General features: G+C 38.2%; 2 protein-coding genes across 6 annotated transcripts in view; one reads left to right on the plus strand and one right to left on the minus strand.

Moving 5' to 3' along the window:
- The window catches only part of RELCH (RAB11 binding and LisH domain, coiled-coil and HEAT repeat containing), a 109,601-nt gene extending 98,133 nt beyond the window's left edge, over positions 1 to 11,468 (minus strand). Inside the window, 1 exon segment of the mRNA XM_030292259.1 lies at positions 10,772 to 11,468. Within this exon segment, the coding sequence (XP_030148119.1) occupies positions 10,772 to 11,300 (529 nt within the window). The 5' untranslated portion in view covers positions 11,301 to 11,468.
- Positions 11,469 to 11,525: 57 nt separating this feature from the next.
- PIGN (phosphatidylinositol glycan anchor biosynthesis class N) overlaps positions 11,526 to 24,958 on the plus strand; it is a 106,269-nt gene continuing 92,836 nt past the window's right edge. For 3 of the 5 annotated variants that reach the window (XR_003963905.1, XM_030292256.1, XM_030292255.1), the window contains exons 1-3: positions 11,775 to 11,929; positions 12,125 to 12,203; positions 14,112 to 14,260. The gene's annotated coding sequence lies outside the window, so the exon portion shown is untranslated. The other 2 variants (XM_030292252.1, XM_030292254.1) reach the window with 2 other exon arrangements.

A 24,958-nucleotide genomic window follows, 5' to 3' on the forward strand; every position in this document is an offset into this window, starting at 1 on the left:
TTCAGATTCTGTGTCTCCCTCTCCTGCTCTCACTCTGTCTCTCTCTCTCAAAAATAAATAAACATTAAAAGAAATTAAAAAAAAAACCTAGTCAGCTAAAACTAACACCCCAAAAATTCACTATTAAGAGTTTATTAGAGGGCACCTATGTGGCCCAGTCAGTTCAAGTGTTCAACTCTTGATTTTGGCTCAGGTCACAATCTCATAGTTGTGAGATCAAGCCCTTGGTCGGGCTCTGCACTGACAGCGCGGAGCCTGCTTGGGATTCTCTCTCTCTCCCTATCTCTCTGCCCCTCCCCTGCTGTCATGTAAGCATGCTCTCTTTCTCTCTCTCTCTCTCAAAATAAAGAAGTAAACATTAAAAAAAAAAAAAAAAGACACGCTCCAGGCTGAGCTATAAAATAAAAAATATATATACACACATACATACATACATATATAAAAATTACGTTTAAGGGACACTGAGTAAACAATGGGAGTACAATAAAAGTTTTGTATATGGACAGCATGGTTGAAAAGGCAGAAAGAAACAAAATATTAGGAGGAACTTTATTATATATATCCATAACAAAATATTTTAAAATCACTTTTATCATATACTATGCAAAAGAATGGGAAAATATTAAAATTCCTAGATAGGTTTGTAAATTCCCAAACAGGTTTGCAAATTCTTTTTTTCTGTAATATACGATTTTGCTAATAAAAAAATGTTTGGAAAAAGTTGCTTTAGACAGGAGGAAGCAATTTTAAAAGGTTTCAGCTGGAGTGGCATAAATAAATAGCTTTTAAGATCAAGTAAGAATAATGATGGAAGAAGAGATTAAGGGCACATGAACCAGTTAGAAGGTTAAAAATGATGGTCCAGATGTGAGCTAAAGGCCTTAACTAAGGCAGCACACAAGCACAGAACTGAGAGGGTGAGAAATAACAGAAAATATGATGACACTACCTTGAGTGAGCAATCTTATCCACCTACAACAGGACCAACTGGTTACAAAAACAAATGCACATCATTTCTGATTGCTGGGAAGAAAGCTACACCCATGACTTCCATTGTGGTCTTCTCTTCTTTGAGGCTTAGTCATGCTCTGTGACTACACCAGAAACTTGAGATGTAACCATGCAGCAAAACGTCAAGACTGAAAAAGAGAGTATAAATGAATTCGCCCTTGTAAGATTATTGCATTCAGAAGAACCATTAGTGACCATATTTGGCTCTAATGTGAGGCTCAGCTGATCCTGGTCTACAACCTGGATATCCTACAATCACATGTAGGGTATGCAGGTCCTGATATAGATTAAGTGAAGCACTCTGTAACATGGACCTCTTGATGAAATTAAGTGATGCTTTAGGCAGAGTATTCACCTTTGCCTTAGTGTGTGGTGCTACGGTTTGTCACTTTGACCGTTTTTTAAATGGTCAATTTTATACTATCTGACCTGCTTTCTGCATTAAGGAGGGTGGCTATTCTGATGGAGTTAATAAGATATACTCTGAATGAATTAAGCTATGTTGCCCAATCATACACTAAAATGACCTAAGAACTCCTGCTGAGCTATTTTAAAGCAGACATAAAACAGCAGTTGTTTGTAATGAAAGGAGTGTAGGCTTTGAAGTTAGTGATCTGGGTTGGAATCCTCGTCCTGCCACTAACTACATGATTTGTGGGAAAATATAACAGGGCACACAAGGAAAGGTAAGGACCTGTGCCCATCTCCCAATCGGCAATCCTCCTCTGAAATATCAATCATTGTTTAGCCTCTTTTGTATGTATCCTTTTTTTTTGTATAGACTCTATTTTTGTTTTTTGTTGTTGCTTTTTAAAATTTATGTATTGTTTAATTTACACCCAAGTTAGCATATGGTGCAACAATGATTTCAAGAGTAGATTCCTTAATGCCCCTTACTCATTTAGACCACTACCCCTCCCCAAACCCGTCCAGCAACCCTGTTTGTTATCTATATTTAAGAGTCTTTTATGTTTTGTCTCCCTCCCTGTTTTTATATTATTTTTGCTTCCCTTCCCTTATGTTCATTTGTTCTGTATCTTAAATTCCTCATATGAGTGAAGTCATATGATTTTTGTCTTTCTCTGACTAATTTTGCTTAGCATAATATCCTCTAGTTCCATCTCCGTAGTTGCAAATGGCAAGATTTCATTCTTTTTGATTTCCAAGTAATACTCCATTGTTTGTATGTATCCTTTTAAATTATGGGGGCGCCTGGGTGGCGCAGTCGGTTAAGCGTCCGACTTCAGCCAGGTCACGATCTCACGGTCCGTGAGTTCGAGCCCCGCGTCAGCCTCTGGGCTGATGGCTCGGAGCCTGGAGCCTGTTTCCCATTCTGTGTCTCCCTCTCTCTCTGCCCCTCCCCCGTTCATGCTCTGTCTCTGTCTGTCCCAAAAATAAATAAAAACGTTGAAAAAAAAAATTTAAAAAAAAAAAAAAAATAAAAAAAAAAATAAATTATGCTAGGCATATGCAAATATCTTTTTTGTACATAAATGGAAACATATACACTTGTTATTAATTTATTCAATTTATAATAGAACTTGGTGATCATTCCACATTAGCACATATAGACTATTCTGTTTTAATTAACCAATCTTTACTGTTGATATTTAGGGTTTTTTAAATCTTTAATACTTTTACCTATAAATGATATTTAAAAAATGACGGTTCAATTGTTTTAATGCAAATAAACATATATGTCTATAATAAATTACAGAAGTAGAACTGGAGATTAAAGAATATGTTTTTTTACAAAGTGATCGATATTGCCAAGTTACTTTCCAGAGTATCAAACCAACAGTACATGAGTCCATATTTTATGTTCCAGCCTTCGTGTCACACATATTTTTATCAAAATTACAATCAGAAGAGAATATTGCTTGTAGAAAAAACTTGTTGGGAAGAGTCCAGTGAGACCATAGATTCAAAAATTACCTATCAATACAGGCTACCTTTTTGATACGGACCTCTTATTTAAAGGTTTAGGAGATGGGGCACCCGGATGGCTCAGTCAGTTGAGTGTCCAACTTCAACTCAGGTTATGATCTCCCAGTTTGTGATTTCGAGCCCTGTGTCGGGGTCTGTGTTGACAGCTCGGAGCCTGAAGCCTGCTTCAGATTCTGTTTCCCTCTCCCTCTCTCTCTGTCCTTCCCCCTCTCACACTCTGTCTCTCTCTCTCAAAAATAAATAAACATTAAAAATAAATAAAAGTTTAGTAGACAAAAATCAGTATTCTTACTATTATGACGTACTAAAGGGCACAAAATGCAAATATTCATCCTTAAGAACACTGATAAAATGGACTAGAGATTTTGGTGATACATTCGTAATTCTCATCATTCCACCTTACATTCTTTGGTTAACTCTCCTTACACATCCATCTCTGACAAAAAAAAAAAAACCAAAAAACAAAACGTTTTAATTCTTGGGGCACGTAGGTGGCTCAGTTGGTTAAGCATGTGACTCTTGATTTTGGCTCATGTCATGATCTCACTGTTCTCGTGAGATCGAGCCCAGCGTCCGCAGAGCCTGCTTGGGATTCTCTCTCTCCCTCTCTCTCTCTCTTCCCTTCCCTGTACACACACACTCTCTCTCTCTCAAAAATAAATAAAGAAACTTAAATTTTTTTTTTCAATTTTCACCATGATGGTAAAGAAAGTCTTTAAGAAAAATTAGAAACTTTAAGACTGTTGCTAGGTCCTTTTCTTTTCCTTTTTTTTTTTTTAATGTTTATTTATTTTGAGAGAGAGGCAGGGGAAGGGGAAGAGGGTGTGCTGCAGAGAGAGAATCCCAAAAGGCTCCACGCTGCCAGCCAGAGACTGACGCAGGGCAGGGCTTGACCCCACCGACCAGGAGATCAGGACCTGAACCAAAATCCAGAGTCAGAAGCTCAACTGACAGAGCCACACAGGTGCCCTGCTAGGTCCTTTTCTAATGGTAATTCTACTTCCATACACACGCACAGAATATTTACAAGACACCCCGTGCAATGCAATAAAAAACTTTGGTATAAAATAGTTTTCTTCACTTGACACATGCTAAATATATCTTAAAAGAGATCTGTATCGACACTATAATAAGAATTATGAACTGATTCTGAAGATTTCCTTTCCAAACAACATTGATCCTCAAGGTCACAAATGGCAACAGGAGATTAAGAATAGATAAACTGGTACACAGGTACCAATAGTTTGTGAGCAAAAAATGATTTTTTTACAGTTATTTTGCAATTTCAAATAATAGATGATATTCAATATAAAGTAACAAAAAAGTAGACAAGTGCCAGACATGTATGAATAACTTACTCCAAACAAAACAAAATAAAACTAATGTAAATCTCCTCAAATCAAAGAGGCACAGAGTTCAAAATACGGACAAATAGCAAAACACTATTTACTTAAACATCAACAGCATATTTTTAGTATAAATAACTTAGAAACCATAATTTATCATCAAATCTCAGTACTTATAGGTAGAAGCCAGTAAAAATAAGCCGTTAATATTTAAGACCTTTCTCGGTATTTGTAATTTTTAGACCAAGGTAAATGTTTTTCATCAAAAAATCATGGGGGAGGGGCGCCTGGGTGGCTCAGTCGGTTGAGCGTCCAACTTCAGCTCAGGTCATGATCTCCTGGTTCTTGAGTTCAAGCCCCGCGTCCGGCTCTGTGATGACAGCTCAGAGCCTGGAAGCTGCTTCAGATTCTGTGTCTCCCTCTCTCTCTGCCCCTCCCCAGTCATGCTCTGTCTCTCTCTGTCTCTAAAAAATGAATAAACGTTAAAAAAAAAAAAAACAAAACATGAGGGAGAGAAGCATAATTAAAAGCCATACAAAAATGGGGCACGTGGGTGGCTCAGCCAACTTCGGCTCAGGTCATGATCTCGTGGTTTGTGAGTCCAAGCCCGCATCAAGGTGTCTCCCTCTCTCTCTGCCCCTCCCCTGCTCACACTCTGTCTCTCGCTTTCTCTCAAAAATAAACAAACATTTAAGAAAAAAAATTTTAAAGCCATATAAAAACAAATTAACCAAACTTAGTTTTTGACCTAAAAATACTAAGCAAAATGAAAATTACATTAATTCTAGGTTTTTTTCCAATCAAGTTTAAAAAAAAAACAACACACATACATTCTGAAGATCACTAACTTTCTTTTTGAAAAATAGAAAGTATAATTTCAATTTCTGACAGAAATAAGGTCTGCTTTCTCTGATTAAAATCCCTATCTTGTTTCCTTTCATCCCAAATACCACAATGGCTTGAAATATCATACTGCATTTTTACAAGTACCCAAATGGAATCACTTTATTTAGTGGAGAGCCAGATAATGGTAAGCATGGTCCCAGATGTTTTAAATAAGGCAAAATATAAAATAAATATTATCTTTCCTTTACCCTCACTTCCTTTTCCTTTTCCTCAGTCACGATAAAGAGTCTAAATATGGCCAAATAATAAAGTTACTATTTATTCAAAATTCCACTTTCTCCACAAATACCATTTCATCATCACAATCAGCAATAATTTTTCTATATCTGAATGTTTACACTATTATTTGTGTCACTGTTCTATAGCTTTTTCATGTGTTAGTCCTGCTGCCTTTTCACCAAGGACCTGCATTAAACATCTTTTGGATTCCCACAATCCTAACTGATTATACAATTTAATAAATATATTGATCAACATAAGATATTGAATAGCAACTATATTCAAGTCACCGTGCTAGCCAGTGAGACTACATGACTACTTTTGATACAAGAAAGGCATTGGCAAGAAAAATGCCAGTTATACAACAGATAAATTTAGGAACGTATATGGTCTAGACAATAGTGGAAAGTCTCATTCGCTAAAAGCAGTGAAACTAATAAATTATTTTATTGAAACAGTTTGGAAATATTTTAGCAATATTTACTGATATTTTCTCTCAGAAGCCAGAGGAAGCACTAAACCCAATTTCAACCTAACGAGGGAGGAAGTACTTTGTAAAGTGAAAAAGATGGGAATGTTGGAAGACTGTCATCATGACAGCTTAGCATTGGTGATACTGAAAAAGGAATACTGAACACAGTGAGATATGCACTCTGAGAATTCTGAGAAAAGACAGGTAGGATCATGAAACAGAAAACTTTGAAAAGGAGGAAAATGACTCAAGAGAGCTGTAGACTCACAAGTGAAATTATCACAATCATAAATGACTGCCTCTTGACAAGCTACCTTATAAAAACTTGAAGACATGGTAGGGTGCCTGGGTGGCTCAGTCGGTTGGGAGTCCAACTTCAGGTCAGGTCATGATCTCGTGGTTTGTGGGTTTGAGTCCTGGGTCGGGCTCTGTGCTGACGGCTCGGAGCCTGAAGCCTGCTTCGGATTCTGTGGCTCCCTCTCTCGCCCCTCCCCTACTAGCACTCTCTCTCTCTCTCTCTCTCAAAAATGAACATTTTGAAAAAATTTAAAAAAAACCCTGAAGACATGGTAAATACAGAATAAAAGAAATCCATTACTGACAGGCATTAAGTCATTTGTCTTCTCCGTCTGATCACCTACTGTCTCTACTAAATAAAAAAAAAAGTTGGGCTCATCTCTGAAATTACAGTCCGATTTCGATCAGTGCTCTAAAACTTCAAAGTGGAACCAGCATTCCTCTGGCAAAGATACTACAATCTGCTCAGTGTAAATCAATGACATTGCCATAATTTTTATCTTGCAATCTAATTGAAAAGCAAAACAATTACTAAATGGAAGTTTATTCTGGCCCAATTGGCAAAAATACAGAGAAAAAATATAAATGTTGTGTGTCTGTTCAAACCATAAAATTCTTCTACCATTTGAATGTTTTACAAACATGGATTACTCTTTTAGTCAAGAAAAAAAGATTAAATACAGTATGAAGACTTCTTTAAGTATTTTAAAAGCACTATCATACTATAATATTTACCTAAGGTCAACAGACTTTTAGGTAAATAATTCAGTAAATCTTGAAAAATTAAACTGTTTTTAGACATCAATGAAAGAAACTACTTTTGGTTACATATTTAATATTCCAAAGTATGATAAATTTTCAGATTGATATATATCAATCAAAATATATACAAAAAAGAAATAAAAATAACTTAATGTTTTAGATAATCCAAACTATCAATTTTTACACTGTATAATCAACCAAAACATTCTTATTGAGCTTTATAAAATCATAATCCAGTTAGCAATAATCAACACACTAAACTTGAACATAGGGGATCTTTAAAAACAGGCAGTAGTCCAATCCTAAAGGAATACTTATCCTCTGAATTCCTAAAATATAATTTGTGCATTCCAGAGCTTAGTCAAAATCTTCAAAACATGGTACTAAGCACAGTCTTACAGACTTACTTAAGCATTTATCTATTTTCTAACTAGATTAAGAAATTTATAGGCACTGATATTTTGATATATACAACGCATTTGTATTTAAACTGTACTAAAGCTTGTGCTATGTTTGCACATTTATAGAAAGAATATTTAAGAAATAGTTCTTTTTTTTATAACCTTAATTGAAGTGCAGTCCTGCCATCACAGACCTAAATGCAAAAGCTAAAACCATAAAACTTCTAGAAGAAAATGTAGGAGAAAATTTCTGCAACTTTGGGATTGGCAAATATTTCTCATTAGGACACAAAAAACATGAATCATTAAAGAAAAAACTTGATTAACTGGACTTGGAAGAAATTTAAAAAATGACATGCAAACCATACTGGTAAAAGTATTTGCAAAACACATATTAATAAAGGACTTGGGTCCAGAATATATAAAACCTAATTTAAAAATTCAGTTAAAGACATGAACAGACATTTCCCACAAAAGAAAATATACTAATGGCAAAAAGCTCAGGAAAAGGGAGTTCAGCATCACTAGTTCTCAGGGAAACAAAAATTAAAACCACAATGAGGGGCACCTGGGTGGCTCAGTTGGTTAAGCGATCAACTCTTGATTTCAGCTCAGGTCATGATCTCAAGGTTCCTGGGCTCCAGCCCCATGTCTGTGCTGACACCAGGAGCCTGCTTGGGATTCTCTCTCTCCTTCTGCCCCTCCCCTGCTCTCTCTCTCAAAAATAAATAAATAAACATTTGGGGAAAAAGAAAAAAAAAAAAACAACACAACATACGTGATACCACCAATCTCTCATAGAAGAAGTTGAATAAAAAGCCTGAAAATAGTGTTTAGGGGATGTGGAACTCTCATACACTGGTGATGGGAATTCTAAATGGTACAACCACTTTGGAAAACAGTTTGACAGCTTCTTATAAACTTAAGTATATAGTAACTATATGACCCAACAATTGTATTCTTAGGTATTATCCAAATGAAATGAAAATATGTGTTTATGCAAAAAGAAACCATACAGGAAAGAATATATGCGCTCCATGATTCCATTTATATGAAATTTTAAAGCCGGCAAAACTTATGTATAGAAGTGGTTCCTAATCTGGGGAATTTTGGCCTCTCATTCCCTGGACAATGTTGGAGACATTTTGGTTGTCACAACTTGAGAGGTGGAGTAGGAATGGTTGCTACAGGCATCTAGTGTGGATAGATCCTGTTAAACATTCTAGAATTATCAGGCCCAAAATTTTCATAGTGCCCAGGCTGCAAAATTGTTACATAGTGATCAGTGGAGGTCTAAAGGTGGGACTGGGGATATAATGCAAAGAAATATGAAGAAATTCTGAGGATGATAAAAATGTTCTATATTTTAATTGCAATAGTGATTAGTTTTTCAAAACTCATCAAACTATACACTTTAAAATAGGTGCATTTTGTTGTATGCCGTCTTACATCAAAGTTGATGATAAAAAAGTGCCTGTCAAATAACATAAAGCTATACAAAATAATTTAATCCAATGTTAGTTTTTTAATATATATGAATGGAAAAGACAGGAAAGGCAAATATCACTGGTGAGATTACTGATAATTTTTACTTTTTTCTTTTTTGTTCATGTCCTTTGTATTCACTTGAAAATATGACTTAGAGTTTAAATCAAAAATACAACTTTTTTTTTAAGTGTTTATTCATTTTTGAGAGAGAGACAGAGAGCGTGAGCAGGGGAGGAGCAGAGAGAGAGGGGGACAGAGGCTCCGAAGCAGACTCTGCTCTGACAGCAAGGAGCCCGATGTCTGGCTCGAACCCACGAACCATGAGATCATGACCTAAGCCGAAGTCAGATGCTCCACTGATTGAGCCACTCCGGCCCCCCTAAATATAACTATTTCTATATACAGAAAGTTTTAAAGAGAAATTTTCACTAGTAACAGTGATATCAAGCTGCAATAAGGTAGGCTAAGAAATTCTTTCAACTAGAACGAAGTCACAAAGAATAACCTATTTCATTATATTAACAGAGTAGAAAAACAGCAGATGTAATTAAGTTACGTTCAACAATAGGCTAGGGACTATACAAAGTGTGAAGAGTATAAAGAGGTCCCTCAAGAAGTACCTAACGGAGAAAAATGATGCTGTCAACAAACCAAATACAAAACAATTAAAGACCACACTTTACATATGCAAGTAGTACAATGAAACAAGCCACTGGGGGGGGGGGGGAGACACAAGCAACTAACTAAACATGGGGGGGAGGAGGGGGAAGCATTTACAAAGAAGACATTTAGGCCGGCCGGCAACGAGAACAGCTTTTCCTGAAAAGAAGATTATCCTACATACTGAGTAAGGAAGTTGTATCTACTGAGAAAATTTCGTATCAAAGAGAGAAATCTGCCTGGGATTTACCTTGATGGAAAATGCACCCTTTGCACTTGCACCATGTCTAGATTTGGCAACAGAATTCTCTGGCACCATGCGAACGGAGAGACAAAACAATCAATTGCGCTGCAGTTTAAAAATCGTACATTTAACCTTTCTTAGTAAATTCCAGTTGGCCTCATCTGACACACTAAAACTTCTCACACCATTAGTAAGGGAAAATCTAAGTTGCCTGCCGGAAGAGGATACTGGTAATGCAGAATACATCCTCGAGAGTAGGTTTTCAAGCCGTAAGAAACGCTTACAAATATACGCCAGATGGGGTAAACAATTACTTTATCGTGCTAAGAATGATTACAACTTGGTAAAAAGGTAAATTCCTACGTTATGCAGAGAAAAAGAAGCCTGCGAGGTGGTGGCATCACGAGATAGACTACAGGCAGAACTCCACCGCCCTGCTCTTTAGATTTCTCGCAATTTTGGAAACTACTGAAATTAAGGCATCGAAATGGAATTGAATGGACTTAGTTAAACAGAACACATTTTGTGCGGCAGGAAATCCAATTTTTGAGTGCGAAGGCCATTCCAAACACAAAGGGTCTTTGGAGGATCTGACTTTGCGGAGAGAACATTTCCCATTCCTTGCTCTCGCTTGACTTTGAGTCAAAGACTTACTGCGCGCAATTTAAGAAACACAGTTTCCTGGTAGTGGTGATTCAGGAGATTAGAGGAAAAGGAAAAAAATGACTAAGGCGATAAGCCAGTTTGCAAGGGAGCCTTCTGTAGCCCCGTAACAGCCAGTGAACTGGAAACTGGATATTTTAGAGACCGACGCCAACAGGGCAACCCAGGAGCAAATGTAAGACCTGCCCAAGGTTGGAGGCACACAAGAGAGAAGAGTCGCCGCCAGATCCTTTTGCTTCCACCGCAAAGACTCCCTCCCACCCTTTCCAGCTCTCTCTCCACAACGTTTCTAATGCTCACTACCTGCACGACAATCTCAACCACCTCGCCAGAGACACAGGCTGCGTTCACTTACTGAGCTGTCCCCCGCCAGACGTCGTACTCGGTTCCCGACCTCCTGCGCCTCCAATGCCAGCTGCTCCAGGGATCCCCGGCGCCCCCATCCCCGGCGGGGTCCCACTCTGCCTCTCGAAGTTGCCTGGATTGGAGAAGTAGTCGCGCAGCCGAGGCAGTTCGCGGCCACTCTCTAACAGCTCGGTGTGCAGCTCCAGAGCGGTCAGCAAGTATTGATCGCGCAACAGCTGAGCCGCGATCGCGTCAATGGACAAGCGGGCAGGGGTCTCCCCACAGCCCCCCAGTGCCACCGCAGCCGCCGACACCTCCCCAGGGAGCCCTGGCCGCGCACTGCTCCCTAAGGCCACGGGATCCTGGGGCGACAGCGAGTCCGCAGAGCCAGGATCTAGGCCGCTCCCGGAACCCAGCCGAAGTCCTGCCCGCCGCTCCTCGGTCGCCGCTACCTCGTCGTCGTCCTCGTCCGAATCGCTGAGGAATGGATTCACACCGCCGCCACCACTGCCACCACCTCCAGGCGCCATCGCCGCCATCTTATCCTGTCAGGACTGTGGGCGCCTCCCTGACTGGCTCTGACAGGCCTCAGCCTCAATTCCCCCTAAGCCGCAGCGGGCACTGCGCACTACCACAACCTTGGCCTGGCCACGTCCCACCTCCCCACCCGGAGACTAGGAGGAGACTCTGAGGCAGGAGGTCCGGATGCAGCAGCACCCGCTGCCTCAGCCACTGCTGCACCAGCAGCCGGGCTCTGCAGGCGTCTTCCTGGTCTTCAGTCTCGCGAGAAAGAGTGCATGTCCTGCCCCTCGCCCCGCCCCAGCCCCGCCCCAGCCCCGCCCGTTCTAACGCCAGAGAGCAAAGATTGAAAGGCCCGCTCCCAACTCAAAGGCAAAACTCCGCCCACACTCCTGTTTGATTGGCCAGAGGAGGAGGGAGGGACTGGAGTTACGAAGGACGGGCCCTAGAATTATCGCGAGAGCAGCCCCTGGGCAGGTAGGTTTCGGGGGCGTTCCGCGGTTGAGGGGCAGTTATGACGGTGGCTTAGGAACGTTCTCTTGGCTGTCTTTTCAGGGGGCAGAGGGTAACTCTGCAGGAGAGCTGGCTCCTGCCTTTGCGCGGAAGAGGCCTCATTCCCGAGATTACGCGTAACCCGGCTAAGCCCCAGGTAAGCCCGGGGACCAGAGCGCAGAGGTGTGGTGGCACCAAAACTGGCCTCACGCCTGCGGACACGCTGCTTCCGTAATACTTCTCACTTTATTGTTGCTGTTGTTTGCTGCCAGGTGGTGACATTGCCCTCGCACGTGTAGCAGGTGCCCAGGGCAGTTGTTAGAATTTGACATCCTTTCTCTTCCTTTCCCAGCCAAGTGACTGCCCGCTCTGGAGGCCTGGCCACAGCACCGGCTGCTGGAACTTCTGGAAGACCGCCTTCTAGCCACCGAGTTGGTGCCACAAAAGGGTGGGGTGTGGGAGGTGGAGAAAGTAACTGGACTGTAGAACTCTGGGTTTTGGATTTCCTTGGATCTGTGGATAAATATTCTTAAAGCCTCGGCTTGTGTAACAAGCTCTGAGGGGCTCAATGAGCACTTAGGATTTAAAACACAGTTTGCACAAATGCAGCCCCATCAGCAGAGAGCTAAGTAAACTGAAGTCTAGAAACGTTCAATGGCTTGGTCAAGTCAACTCCACTAGGAAGTATTCCGAGGAACTTTAAAGTCAGTTTTCTTATGTCCAAAGCCATTCTTCTCCCACTATGCCTTGCAGTCTTTCTGACTTGGCCATTTAGGCTGGAAATAAGGTATTGACCGTGGAACGTGATTATTTTAAAGCTTGGATGCTTTGGACACTTTTAATTTCCTTTATCAAATGTTAGCACCTAGAGTATACTAAGTTTGGAAGTTCCACGTTTATCTTCTATGTCATTCCCTGATCACCGTGCAAGTGGTAAAGGGATGTTAGTTTCCAGTCAACAGCATTGGAACGCTATTCCTAAGAGCTTCTATTTTCTTCACCCATAGATTGCGGCTTTTGCAAGGTTTTAAATTTCCTCTCTGTCTGTATAGCTCCCTGTAAGCACCAAAATAAATAGGTGGCAGTAATTGTGTTATCAGGCAAGTTACACGTTACATGGAAGTAGAAAAGTATCTCCTTTAGCTCTGTGGAAAAATAAAAATAGAGCATTCTTATATAACCATAGGTCAGGTTATTGGTTTACGTGTAAAAGTATGCCAACAGTTAAGTGTCGGCTTTCAGTTTACCCAGACTCAGTAAACTAAGATTTTCATTTGAATGAGGCTTTGGGGTTTTTTTCTTTTGTTTTTGCTAGAAGTTTTTTTTTGACACTGTTAGTACTTAGGAATTCAAAATATTTTTTATTTATTTATTTATTAAAAAAAATTTTTTTTTAACCTTTATTTTTGAGACAGAGAGAGACAGAGCATGAACGGGGGAGGGTCAGAGAGAGGGAGACACAGAATCTGAAACAGGCTTCAGGCTCTGAGCTGTCAGCACAGAGCCTGACGCGGGGCTCGAACTCACGGACTGCGAGATCTTGACCTGAGCCGAAGTCGGACGCTTAACCGACTGAGCCACCCAGGCGCCCCTCAAAATATTTTTTTATAGAACGTTAGCTGCTGATGTTCAAATTCTAAATATTTTTCTGTGCTATATATTGTAGAAAAATATGAAAAAAAGATCCCCGATCTTAGAAAAATAGTATCAAACTAGCTAATGCTGTATCCTGTTACTATTTATTAGCACAAAGTATTGCTGATATTTACTGTAATTGAATTTTCCAGAGAGATTGAAAGGGAATCAATTTCTGGAATGGAGGAATGGGAGGGACTAGTGATTGGCATGGAAAGGGCATGATTGGAAATGGATTATTTACATACAGTATTTCCATCCCTGTAATGGAGTTTTTTGAATCTCCTGCACTTAGGGTCCCTGAAGAGGCTTTTGCTTATTACGTAGGAGAGCCCAGAGTTTACATCCCAGTTCTACCTATTATTTGCTGCGAGACCTTAAAAAAATTACTTAGCTTCTCTCAGTCTCCCTTAACATCTATCTGTCAAGGGGGTAATGAAAGTACACAATTAGGAATGTGCTTGTCTCAGTGCTTGGTACCTAGTACACCATAAATGTTGTTACTATAGTCAGTTTTCAATTCGTGCAATATTAGTATATATTGAAAATATTTGAGAGGTTTTAAAAAATAAAACAAATATCAACTATTTAGTAGCTAAAGCTGGAAAAAAAACAAGTCAGTAGGGTGCAAAGGGAATATCTTTAATTTAGGGTCTGATTTCCAAAATGTAACTTGAAAACAGACTTAAAATATGTCTTCTCAGAGAGCTGTAAGAAGTTGGATGTAGAATTGCTTCCATGATTGACTTCCTATACAAAGCTGTAGTTTCCTGATTCTTCTTCACAACCTGTAATCATGGACTTGTTTATATGACCTTTCAAGACCACAACACATCAACTGGCCATCTTCTCAGTGAGTACTTTTCTTTTCCGCAATACACAAAGGTTTAATTATCAATAAAAATGTTTAAGAAGTGGCACAAACCAGAATATTAATAATTGCTGATCGCTACTTACGATAATTTATTATGAATGTGGTTGGGAAATTTTCTACTTAGCAAAATTTGCATTAGTGTAGGTCTTTACGGCTAAAGTTTCATTGAATAATGAGGACAGTCATCGAAGCTTGTATCTTAGCAATGAAATGTTAAATATTGTTTTTTCTTTTAAACAGTTCAAATATTTTAGGGCTTAAAAATAATTTTTGGCTTTAATAGTCTTAAAATAACCACAAATAACATTTTAAATGCAAATTTTGGGTTGATTAAAGTTTTAGAAATGGCGAATTTTTTAATGGTTTTTCAATGCATGGTAAATATTCCACAGGAATAAGCTAAATCACTTTTATTGGAACATGGATATATAGGTGTTTTAAAATTTTTTGTAGCTATTCATTTATTTTGAGAGGTTTCCAAATGATTCAACGATGACAGAGTTTTCTTTTTCAATAAATCTGAATAAAATGCTATTCTCTTTAAAGAGAAATATTAAGTAATAATGTTATTTAATATACATGTGCTGGGCAATAATAAAATAGGTAGTATGTAAAGGATGATATTTTGGAATCACTGCCATTTTATGTATAGTAAGTGACTTAAGCATAAAAGTTTGGTGTTTTGTTTTATTTTGTTTTGTTTTTTTAAGTATCCTGAATCTTCATAGTTCCTGTTTTTTGGAGGACTAAAAACAGAAGCAAGGCAGCCTCTAGTGGCTATAGTGCATATTACATGCATATTTGAAATGATAATCCTAAATAATTTATTCAGCAAACATTTGAGTCTTTACTAAGCAAATGAGTGCTGGAGAAACTGTCTTGCTGTCATGGAATTATGGTTAAGTGATAGAGACAGACATTAATCGAAATCATAAAGGACATAGCTATGTACTAACAAACTGAAGTACTGGTTTTGGGTTTTGGTTTGGACTGCATAGTCCCTGAGGAAGTAATGCTTGAAAATGCAAGCAGATGTCATGAAACAATGGAGTGAGAGAGGATGGAGGGTGGGTTGGAAGTGCGAATTATGCAGAGGTCTATAACAGTAGGAAGCATAGGCCACTTAAATGAAAAAGACCAATGTGGCGAGATGCCTTAAAGCAAGGGGGAGTGTCATGAGGCAAGGCTAGAAAGGGAGGCAGAGGCCAGTCCCTGTAACACCTTGTTAATCATATTAAGGCTTCTAGTCTTGATTAGGATGGGAGAGAGGCCCTGAAGGGTTTTACACAAGGGGAGAGATGTTCAGATTTGCATTTTGAAAAAAGCAAAATCAAAAAGTAATATGTGGCTATACAGGGAAAAGTTGTAAAGAATGACTGCTGGTTCTCTTGTGTACCTGAGTGCAAGGTGGTGCCATCCCCTGAGACTGTAAACACTAAAGAGGTAGGAGGGTTACTACCTAAACAGGGTTCACGGGGGATATCGTGAGTTTGGTTTTAAACATAATTCAGTTTGTGTCTCAAGTGGTTGTGTTAAGGTTGGAGTTACATATAAGGATTTGGAGCTGTTTGTAAGGCTTGCATATAGGTGCGAGCTGAAGCCAAGGGTGGATCAAAAAAGCCTACACGGACGGAGGGGTGCCTGGCTGGCTCAGTTGGTGGAGCATGAGACTCTTGATCTCGGGGTTGTGAGTTTGAGCCCAACAATGGGTATCAAGATTACTTAAAAATAAAATCTTAAAAACAATAGGAAGTATAAAAGTGAGAATAAAAGCCTAGGATCAAGTTTTGAGTAACTCTAAAACGCGATGACCAGACAGAGACCATTCTTCTTTGGACAGAGAAGTAGAAGGAGAACTGGAGGAATGTCCACAACAGCCAAGAAATGAGAGCTATTTAAGAAAGAGATCATGGTCAATAGACACAAAGTGAACGGAAGATGGAAGACTGAAAGCCACTGGATTTTGCAATATTGGCTACTTTATGTTAGTGAAAGCTCTCTCTTTCTCTGATGTAATGGAAACAAGTCTCAATTTGTTTGAGACTTAGATGATCAAGGAAAAAGATCATATTATTTTCAAAAAATTTGGCTGTGTTGGGGAGGAAAGGACAGCCAATCCCTTTAAAATTTTTCTTTATCAATTTTTATATTTGTGAGGTATGTCCTTGGCATAGGTGTGGGCTTAACTAATTTTCAATGCTGTAGGGTATTTCATTACGAATAAAAACTGTATCTGTTCCTTTTGTTAGATATTGTTTCCAGTTTTTATTACGAATAGCCAAAGACAAGAATTGAATTTAAAATTTGTTGCCTGTATTTGTATCTGATGTGGAATTTATCTTAATACATTCTAAAGTGGTAACTATACTAGTGCTTCTGTCCATTGGTTAAAAACATAAAATTAGAGCTCTATCTCACACCATATACAAATACATTCTAGATAATGACGTGTGAAAAAAATTTAAAACTATTTTTATGCAACATAAGACAAGAGAAATTTTCTCGTAGAAAACACAGAAAAGTTCAGTCCAGAGAGGATAAATTTGGTGAATTATGTTGCATTAAACTTCTAAAACTTCTATTCAACAAAAACCACCACAATTTTTATGTAAGTATATACATGTTTCTATATATATGTAGAGACACACACACATATAATATAATGTACAAGTCAAAGAAATAAGGCCAACAACTATAATCCTATTTGATCAAAAGATATAGACACACACAGTTGAAAAGATAGGAAACCCAACTGGCCAGTAAAAACATGAAAAGATGTTCATGCTCACTAGTAATAAGGCAAATAGATGCCCAAACCACAGGATGCCATTTCATCCTGTTTAGATTGGCTTAAGGTAAATAGGATAATGCCAGTCAATTGTGGGGATTTAGAGAAAATAGGAATCTCATATACTGCCGATATGCATCTAAATTGTGATTGACACTTTGCTACCATCTTGTGAAGTTGAGAATACAGTTTATTCTAGCAATTCCACTTAACAGAGATGGTTTTCAAACTTAGGTGTACATAAAATAGTTTGAAATAGATATTTCACTACAGTGTGCTATATTCGTATACATGCACATACATAGGGAAAAATTAACAATACTTTTTCAAAACAATCCTTTACCTTACTACTTCTGAAGTACTTTATTGTGATGTATTCTCTATCCTATTGTATTCCCTTCTATTTCATTTTATTTAAAAGAGAAAAAGGTAATTGCAATCCACCAAGTTATTTTGTAATGAATCATCATTCTGTTTGTCTTCTGAAAATCTCCCAATTTTACCAGGAGAGATATGCAAAATTGCAGAATTCTTTGTAGTAATGACAATCGGGGACAACGTCTATCAGGATAATTTTCAAATGAATTGTAGTATAGTTATAATAGAATACATGTGTGCCTAAATATTTAAATAACTTATAAATTTTTTGATAGTGCTGGCTAGAATAGGCTCATAAAAGGAGTAAGGACTTTGCATATATACTGGTAAAAATTAATTTCTAAGTAGAATGGGGAAAGCATGAATGGAAATATTGGTGATTATAATGTTAATCGAATCTTGTAGAATGACAGCTTTTTTTTTTTTTAAATTTTTTTTTTTTTCAACGTTTATTTATTTTTGGGACAGAGAGAGACAGAGCATGAATGGGGGAGGGGCAGAGAGAGAGGGAGACACAGAATCGGAAACAGGCTCCAGGCTCTGAGCCATCAGCCCAGAGCCCGACGCGGGGCTCGAACTCACGGACCGCGAGATCGTGACCTGGCTGAAGTCGGACGCTTAACCAACTGCGCCACCCAGGCGCCCCAAGAATGACAGCTTTAAAAAAAAATTTTTTTTTTCAACGTTTATTTATTTTTGGGACAGAGAGAGACAGAGCATGAACGGGGGAGGGGCAGAGAGAGAGGGAGACACAGAATCGGAAACAGGCTCCAGGCTCTGAGCCATCAGCCCAGAGCCTGACGCGGGGCTCGAACTCACGGACCGCGAGATCGTGACCTGGCTGAAGTCGGACGCTTAACCGACTGCGCCACCCAGGCGCCCCAAGAATGACAGCTTTTAATCACATAATTGGCTGAGTTTAAAATGTGTATCCTCTGCGTAGAAGAATTGCAAATAATTTATGTAGGTACTTGATGGTTTTAGTAGATAGAGTATAACTCCCCGTAACTCCTCATTCCGTAAGTATTGGTTGCACATAGTGGGTTCCTTCCAAAGAGCATAATATGAAAGGGGAGGGGAAATCATTAACTTTATTGTGGAGAAACCTGACAAACACTCCCTCAGCAGATGATCAAGTTTAATATCGATGGTGATAAGTCATGTTGATGGTATGCACCCTTGATATGTGATAAGAGCGGCATTTTACACATGGAGTTTTCCTCCCCCAAATCCATAACCCCCTTCTAATTAACCATGAAAAAAACATCAAATTCCAATAGAGGAGCCTCCTACAATATACCTGACTACTACTCTTCAGAACTTGCAAGTCTTCAAAACAAGCAAACTCTGAGAAATTGTCACAACCAAGAGAAGCCTAAGGAGGCATGACAGGTAACTGTACTATGATATCTTGGAACAGATAAAGGACATTAGGTATGACGAAAAAAATGTGAATTCTTCTCAAGTGTACAGCTGAACATGAGTCATCTGCATAACTAGCAACCTCTGGTGGTTACTGGCCATGAGGAAATTTGATAATTAGTTCTTACATGACACGTGTAAAGTCACATACCGTTGTCACTTGGAAGTGACATACCTCATGCTGAAAAAAATATACACCCCAAAATATTAAGTATAAAGAAGCGTATGAGCTAGTGTGAATTACATAGCTTACTAGTTTACCTGATAATCTCTTGCGTGCCGGTCTCAACTACTTTCTTACAGTTTTGACTGGCAATATTTGCTCCTCACATGGCAGGTTTCTATATTTTTATTAGCTATCAAAAGTAGTTAACACAGTCTCTAGATGACATCACAGAAAATGGCTGAGGATGGCCCTTAAAAGAACAGTTCCTCTACTGAAACAAACAAGCTGCCAAAGAGTGATAGAATTGGCTTTTTTGGAACTCTAGAATCTGATCCAATATTTATGGCAACTAGCAGACTGCTTAATGAAGAAAAGGGCAGTTGGGTTTTGGTAAGAGAACGCGGTGGTGTTTTTACCCACTGGATTACCATCTCCATTCACTGATGTGGCAGGGGCAGCACCTGTGGGGACTGCGGCCTGTATTCCTGGTGTGACTTACTGGTATTTACTTTGGACTTTGTTCTTAAAATACTATGATCTGGTGGCTTCCTGAGAGACCAATGCAGAGGCCGACTTTTGTCTCACATTCCCCCTTCCCCCACATAGAACCCCAAATGCATGGAATGCATGCTGGGAAAAGACCTAATAGGTCCCTTCCACATCTGGTGGATCTGTGAGCTCCATGCAAGGAGAAATTGGTCAGGCTTAGCAAAACAAACAGACGACTGACACCATCAAAATTCAACATAAGTAAGCCCTGGTGAAGGAGGAGAATCTGATTTCCAGGATTACCACACTGTAATATTAAAAATGCAAGTTTTCAACAAAAAATTCCAAGGCACAGAAAGAAATCAGGAGAATATGGCTCATTCAAAGGAAAAAAAAAATCAACAGAAATGATTCTTGAGGAAGTCTAGACTTTGGACTTATTACACAAAGACTTCAGTAAACTGTCTTAAATACGCTTAAATACGCAAGGGAAATGATGGACAAAAAAACTAAAGAAAATCAGAAAGTGATGCATGAATAATGAGAGCATCAGTAAAGAGATAGGAATTATGAAGAAGAACCAAATGGACATACTGAAGCTGAAAAGTACAATAATTGGAATGAAACATTCACTAGATGAATCCAGCAGAAATTTGGACAGGTGGAAAGAAGAATGTGGAACCGGGGCCAATTGAAATTATCCAGTTGGAGAAGCTGAACGAAGAGTGAACTGAAGAAAAGCCTGAGAGAACTGCAAAACACCGTCTTTAAATAATGAGCTTTTTAGTATGGTTGACGCTGATGTGAGCATTAAATCACTTAAAGCCTGTGAGCTTAGGAAATAACCTTTATTTACAAGAACAAAGGTTACATGAAATCACAGCCATCCATAAAATTTGTGGTGGTTACAACTCTGGCTCTAGCCAGTGTTATGTTTTGAGTACAGGCTTAGGCTCCAAAGTAATTTTTTTCTACTTTTTATTTTGAAATATTTTTAGATCTGTAGAGAAGTTACAAAAATACTACAGAGAGTGATTGTGTTACTATACACTCTTCACCCACTGCACCTAATGTGAACATAGAACTACAGTATAATTATCAAACACCAGGACATTAACAGTTGTCTAATACTATCAACTAAACTACTGTTCTTAGTTGAAATTCACCAGGTTTTCCACTATTGTATATTTTCTGGCTCAGGATCCAATCCAGTTTCCTTATTGTATTTAGTTATGTCTCTTCAGCCTCCATTCTATGACAGTTCCTCAGTCTTTCATTGTGTTTTATGCCCATGATACTTTTGAAAAGTACTGGTCCATTATTTTGTGGACTGTTTCTCAATCTGATACACTCCCCTGAATAGATCGAGGTTAGCATTTTTGGAAAGTATACCACATATTCTTTTGCCAAAAATGGGTTTCTCCATTGTAAGTTACTCTTTTTCCTTTGTAATTAATATATATTTAGGAGAGATTCTTTTGAGACTGCAAATATCCTGTTTTGCTCAAACTTTCGCCCACTAAGTTTAGCATTTATCAATGAATCTTGGTGGCAATAACTATTACTGTGGTGTTTACCTAGGTGTAATTTTATATTTCCCTCAATCCTTCTGCATTTATTAATTGGAATTTTCTGTGGAAAAGAGGTGTGAGATTCTAAATTCAGTATCATTGCATTCTGGTGGAGATATGGATCATAATCAAGTTATTACCTGATTAAGTAGTTATCTCTAACATGATGTTAAAGAAAAAAGTATCAGCTATATTCTCATTTGATTTTCCTTCCTGACATTCTTTTTTTTTTAATTTTTTTAATGTCTGTTTACTTTTGGGAGAGACAGAGTGTGAGTGGGAGAGGGGCAGAGAGAGAGAGAGAGAGAGAGAGAGAGAGACACAGAATAGGAAGCAGGCTCCAGGCTCCGAGCTGTCAGCAAGGAGCCCAGTGTAGGGCTCAAACTCATGGACCGTGAGATCATGACCTGAGCCAAAGTCGGCCACTTAACTGACTGAGTCACCCAGGCACCCCTGAAATTCTTTTTTTTTTTTTAAATTTTAATTTTTTACTTTATTATTTTTCTTATTTTAGTGGGGGGAGGGCCTGAGGGAGGGAGAGAGAGAGAAACTTAAGCAGACTCCATGCTCAGCATGGAGCCCAGTACAGGGCTCAATCCCTTTACCCTGGGACCATGACTTGAACTGAAATCAAGAGTTGGATGCTCAACGGACTGAGCCACCCAGGAGCCTTCCTTCCTGGAATTCTTTTTAATATGCTTATTTGACCTTATTTTCCTTATATTGAAATAAATTATTTAAGTATAAAGATCACTTGAAAATAGGCTAGGAATACATGAGTTTGGGGTTAAGACCTGTGTATAAAATTCCTGAAGACCAATTAGAATAAAATATAATCACCAATGAAATTTAGTAGGATTTGTAGAGTACAATATATGATAATTACTTTGAGGAAGGGAAAAATTTGTATCATGTAGTTTAGTGGGGAAACCCATTTATAGGTTTTTGAAGTGGTCCAGGTGAGGAAATGATGAACTTTTGTGGTGGTTGTGAATGTGGAGAAGTAAAAAACACAAGCTCTTTTGAAAATAGAACCCAACTGGACACTGAGAAATATTAAATAAAAATACAGTGTGTATGTATTTGGTGATAATGAATATTCCAAGTCCATAATCAAGGAGTTATGAAGTTGACTTGACTGGAATAGAAAAATACAGTATGCCTTTTTCTTTTCTATTACTTTCTTTCAAAATAATGTAAACTCAGCTATTTTGAGTTCCATTTGAAAAATAAAAATAAAAGTTGAGTTGCTTTAATCAACAATTTAGTTGTTTAGAGTATTCCTAGCACTTTACATTTGTACCTTACATGTCTTGGTTACTTTCCACTGGACTCCTGTCATAGAATCAGGCTGACGGTGTCTTTTTTTTAGGAGTAAGGAGACAAGGAGTGATATGACTGGGATCCTGCTGTTCTTATACAACAGCACAATTTTTATTTTGGCTATTACAGCTCTAGGAAGGTCAAAGTTCTCAAATAAAATTTTTGTTTCACTACTTAAATAAGCTTTTGGATAGTAGAAAATTTATATGATCCTTTAACACACAGACTTTGTTACTCTATTCCGAAAAGCTGTGTAATAGCAATGGGAAAAAGAGAAGATAAGTCCAGAGAGTTATTTGTAAATGCAAATGAAAGTGAGAAGTGATCTCGGTGTTTGCTTATTTGTAATCATGATAAAGAGAGTACTAACTTTTCCATGATAAACAAGAGATATTTAAATCAGTGTGAGTTTCTGTATATTCAAATATACCATGTATACTTTAGCTCTGACTAGAGTTTAAGATCTAACTGAAATGAATTAAGTGCTTGAAAATTGGCTTACTTTAAACAACTCAATATGATATTTGATAGACTCTGTCCTGGACTGGAGGATAGAAAAAAGGAGAATAATTTAATAAAATGTTACGAATAATTTTAGACCAATAAATTTAACAATTTGTATGAAATGGACAAATTTCTTTTATTTTTTTATTTTTTTGATGTTTATTTATTTTTGAGAGACAGAGACAGAGTGCCAGTTGGGGAGGGGCAGAGAGAGAGGGAGACAGAATCCAAAGCAGGCTCTAGGCTCTGAGCTGTCAGCACAGGGCTTGATGCAGGGCTCGAACTCACAGAACATGAGATCATGACCTGAGCCAAAGTCGGAAGCTCAACTGACTGAGCTACTGAGGCGCCCCTGAAATGGACAAATTTCTTAAAGGATGTAACTACCAAAACTCACTCAACAATTAGTAAATAATCTGAGTATCCCTATATATATGAAGAAATTGCATTTATAGTTGAAAACCTTCCCACAAAGAAGACTTCAAGCCATTGGTTTCACTGGCAGATTGTTACACAATAACAGAAGAAATAATACACATTCTACACATACTCTTCCAAAAAGTAAAAGCAATACTTCCAAACTCATTGATACCAAAACCAAAGACATCACAAGAAAAGAAAATTATAGTCTAATATCTTTCATAAACATTGCTTTAAAATACTAAACAGTATTTTAGCAAATGAAATCCAACAGTCTATAGAAAAGATATTACTTAATAATGACCAAGTGGGAATGCAAGCTCGTTTTAACATTTGTAATCCAATCAATATAATTCACCACATTAAGAGACTGAAATAGAAAAACCAAATACTCACGATCATCTCAATAGGTCCAGTAAAAAGCATTTGACAGCATCCACCATCCATTCATGATTTTAGGATGTGACAGGGATATTAAGAGTGGAAGTGAATTTCTTTAACTTAATAAGGGAAATCTACAGAGCCTGGAAAACTGGCAACTTTCACCCTAAGATTGGAAACAAGGCAAGGATTTTTATTGTTACTGCTTCTATTCATCTGGAGAATACTGGAGATTCTGGACAGTACACTAAACATGAGACAAAAATGAAAGACCTTTATGTTGACAAGGAAGAAGTCCTTTATTCACAGATGATATAATTATCTCTAGAAAATTGAAAGGTATCTACATAAAAGCTACTTGTTTATCACTGTTGCAGGATACAAGGTGAGTGTATAAAAATTGGTGATTGAAGAACTAACGAGGAGAAATTGAAATAAAAACTACCACTTGCAATAATATCAAAAAATACAGAGTATGTAGGGGTGAATTACACAGCCATGAGGAAGGTTTTGAGGGTTATGGGTATGTTCATTATCTCGCCTGTGTTTATTGTACATTTTAAATCTGTACAATCTATTATAGACCAGTTATGCCTCAGTAGAGCTATAAAAATGCTATAAAGAACATTATTGGGGCACTTCAAAAATTAGAGTACAGATGGTAGATGAGATGAAATGCCAATGTTGAATTTACTGAAGTTGACAACGGCTGTAAGAGAGTACCACTGTTCTCAGGAAATAAACACTGAAGTATTTAGAGCTTAAGGGCCACAGAGTATGTAACTTATCCTCAGATGCTTCCAAAACAATGTTACGTAATTGTATACACATGCATACACACGTGGGTGTGCATGTACGTACACGAGGGGTAAGATAGATGAGGAAGGGAGAGGAGAGGCAAGACAAAAAAATGATAAAGGAAATGGGGAAAGTGTGAACATTAGATGTGTGTGGCTAAGGGGTATACTGGTTTTTGTACCGTTATTCTTGCAACTATTTTCTCAGCTTGAAGTTACTTTCAAATAAAAAAGATTAAAAATCTGTATTTAAAAAAGTGCTGTCACTTACAAAAATTCCTTATGTAGGACACAAAATAAATAACTCAAAGAAAAATTAATTGAACTTAACCAAAATTTAAAAGGACTGCTTTTTGAAAAACACTTAAAAATGAAAAGGGAGGGGCACCTGGGTGACTTAGTAGGTTAAGTGTCTGACTCTCGTTTTCGGCTTAGGTC

Source organism: Lynx canadensis, chromosome D3, assembly GCF_007474595.2.
Source record: "Lynx canadensis isolate LIC74 chromosome D3, mLynCan4.pri.v2, whole genome shotgun sequence".
Classification (NCBI taxonomy): Eukaryota; Metazoa; Chordata; class Mammalia; order Carnivora; family Felidae; genus Lynx; species Lynx canadensis.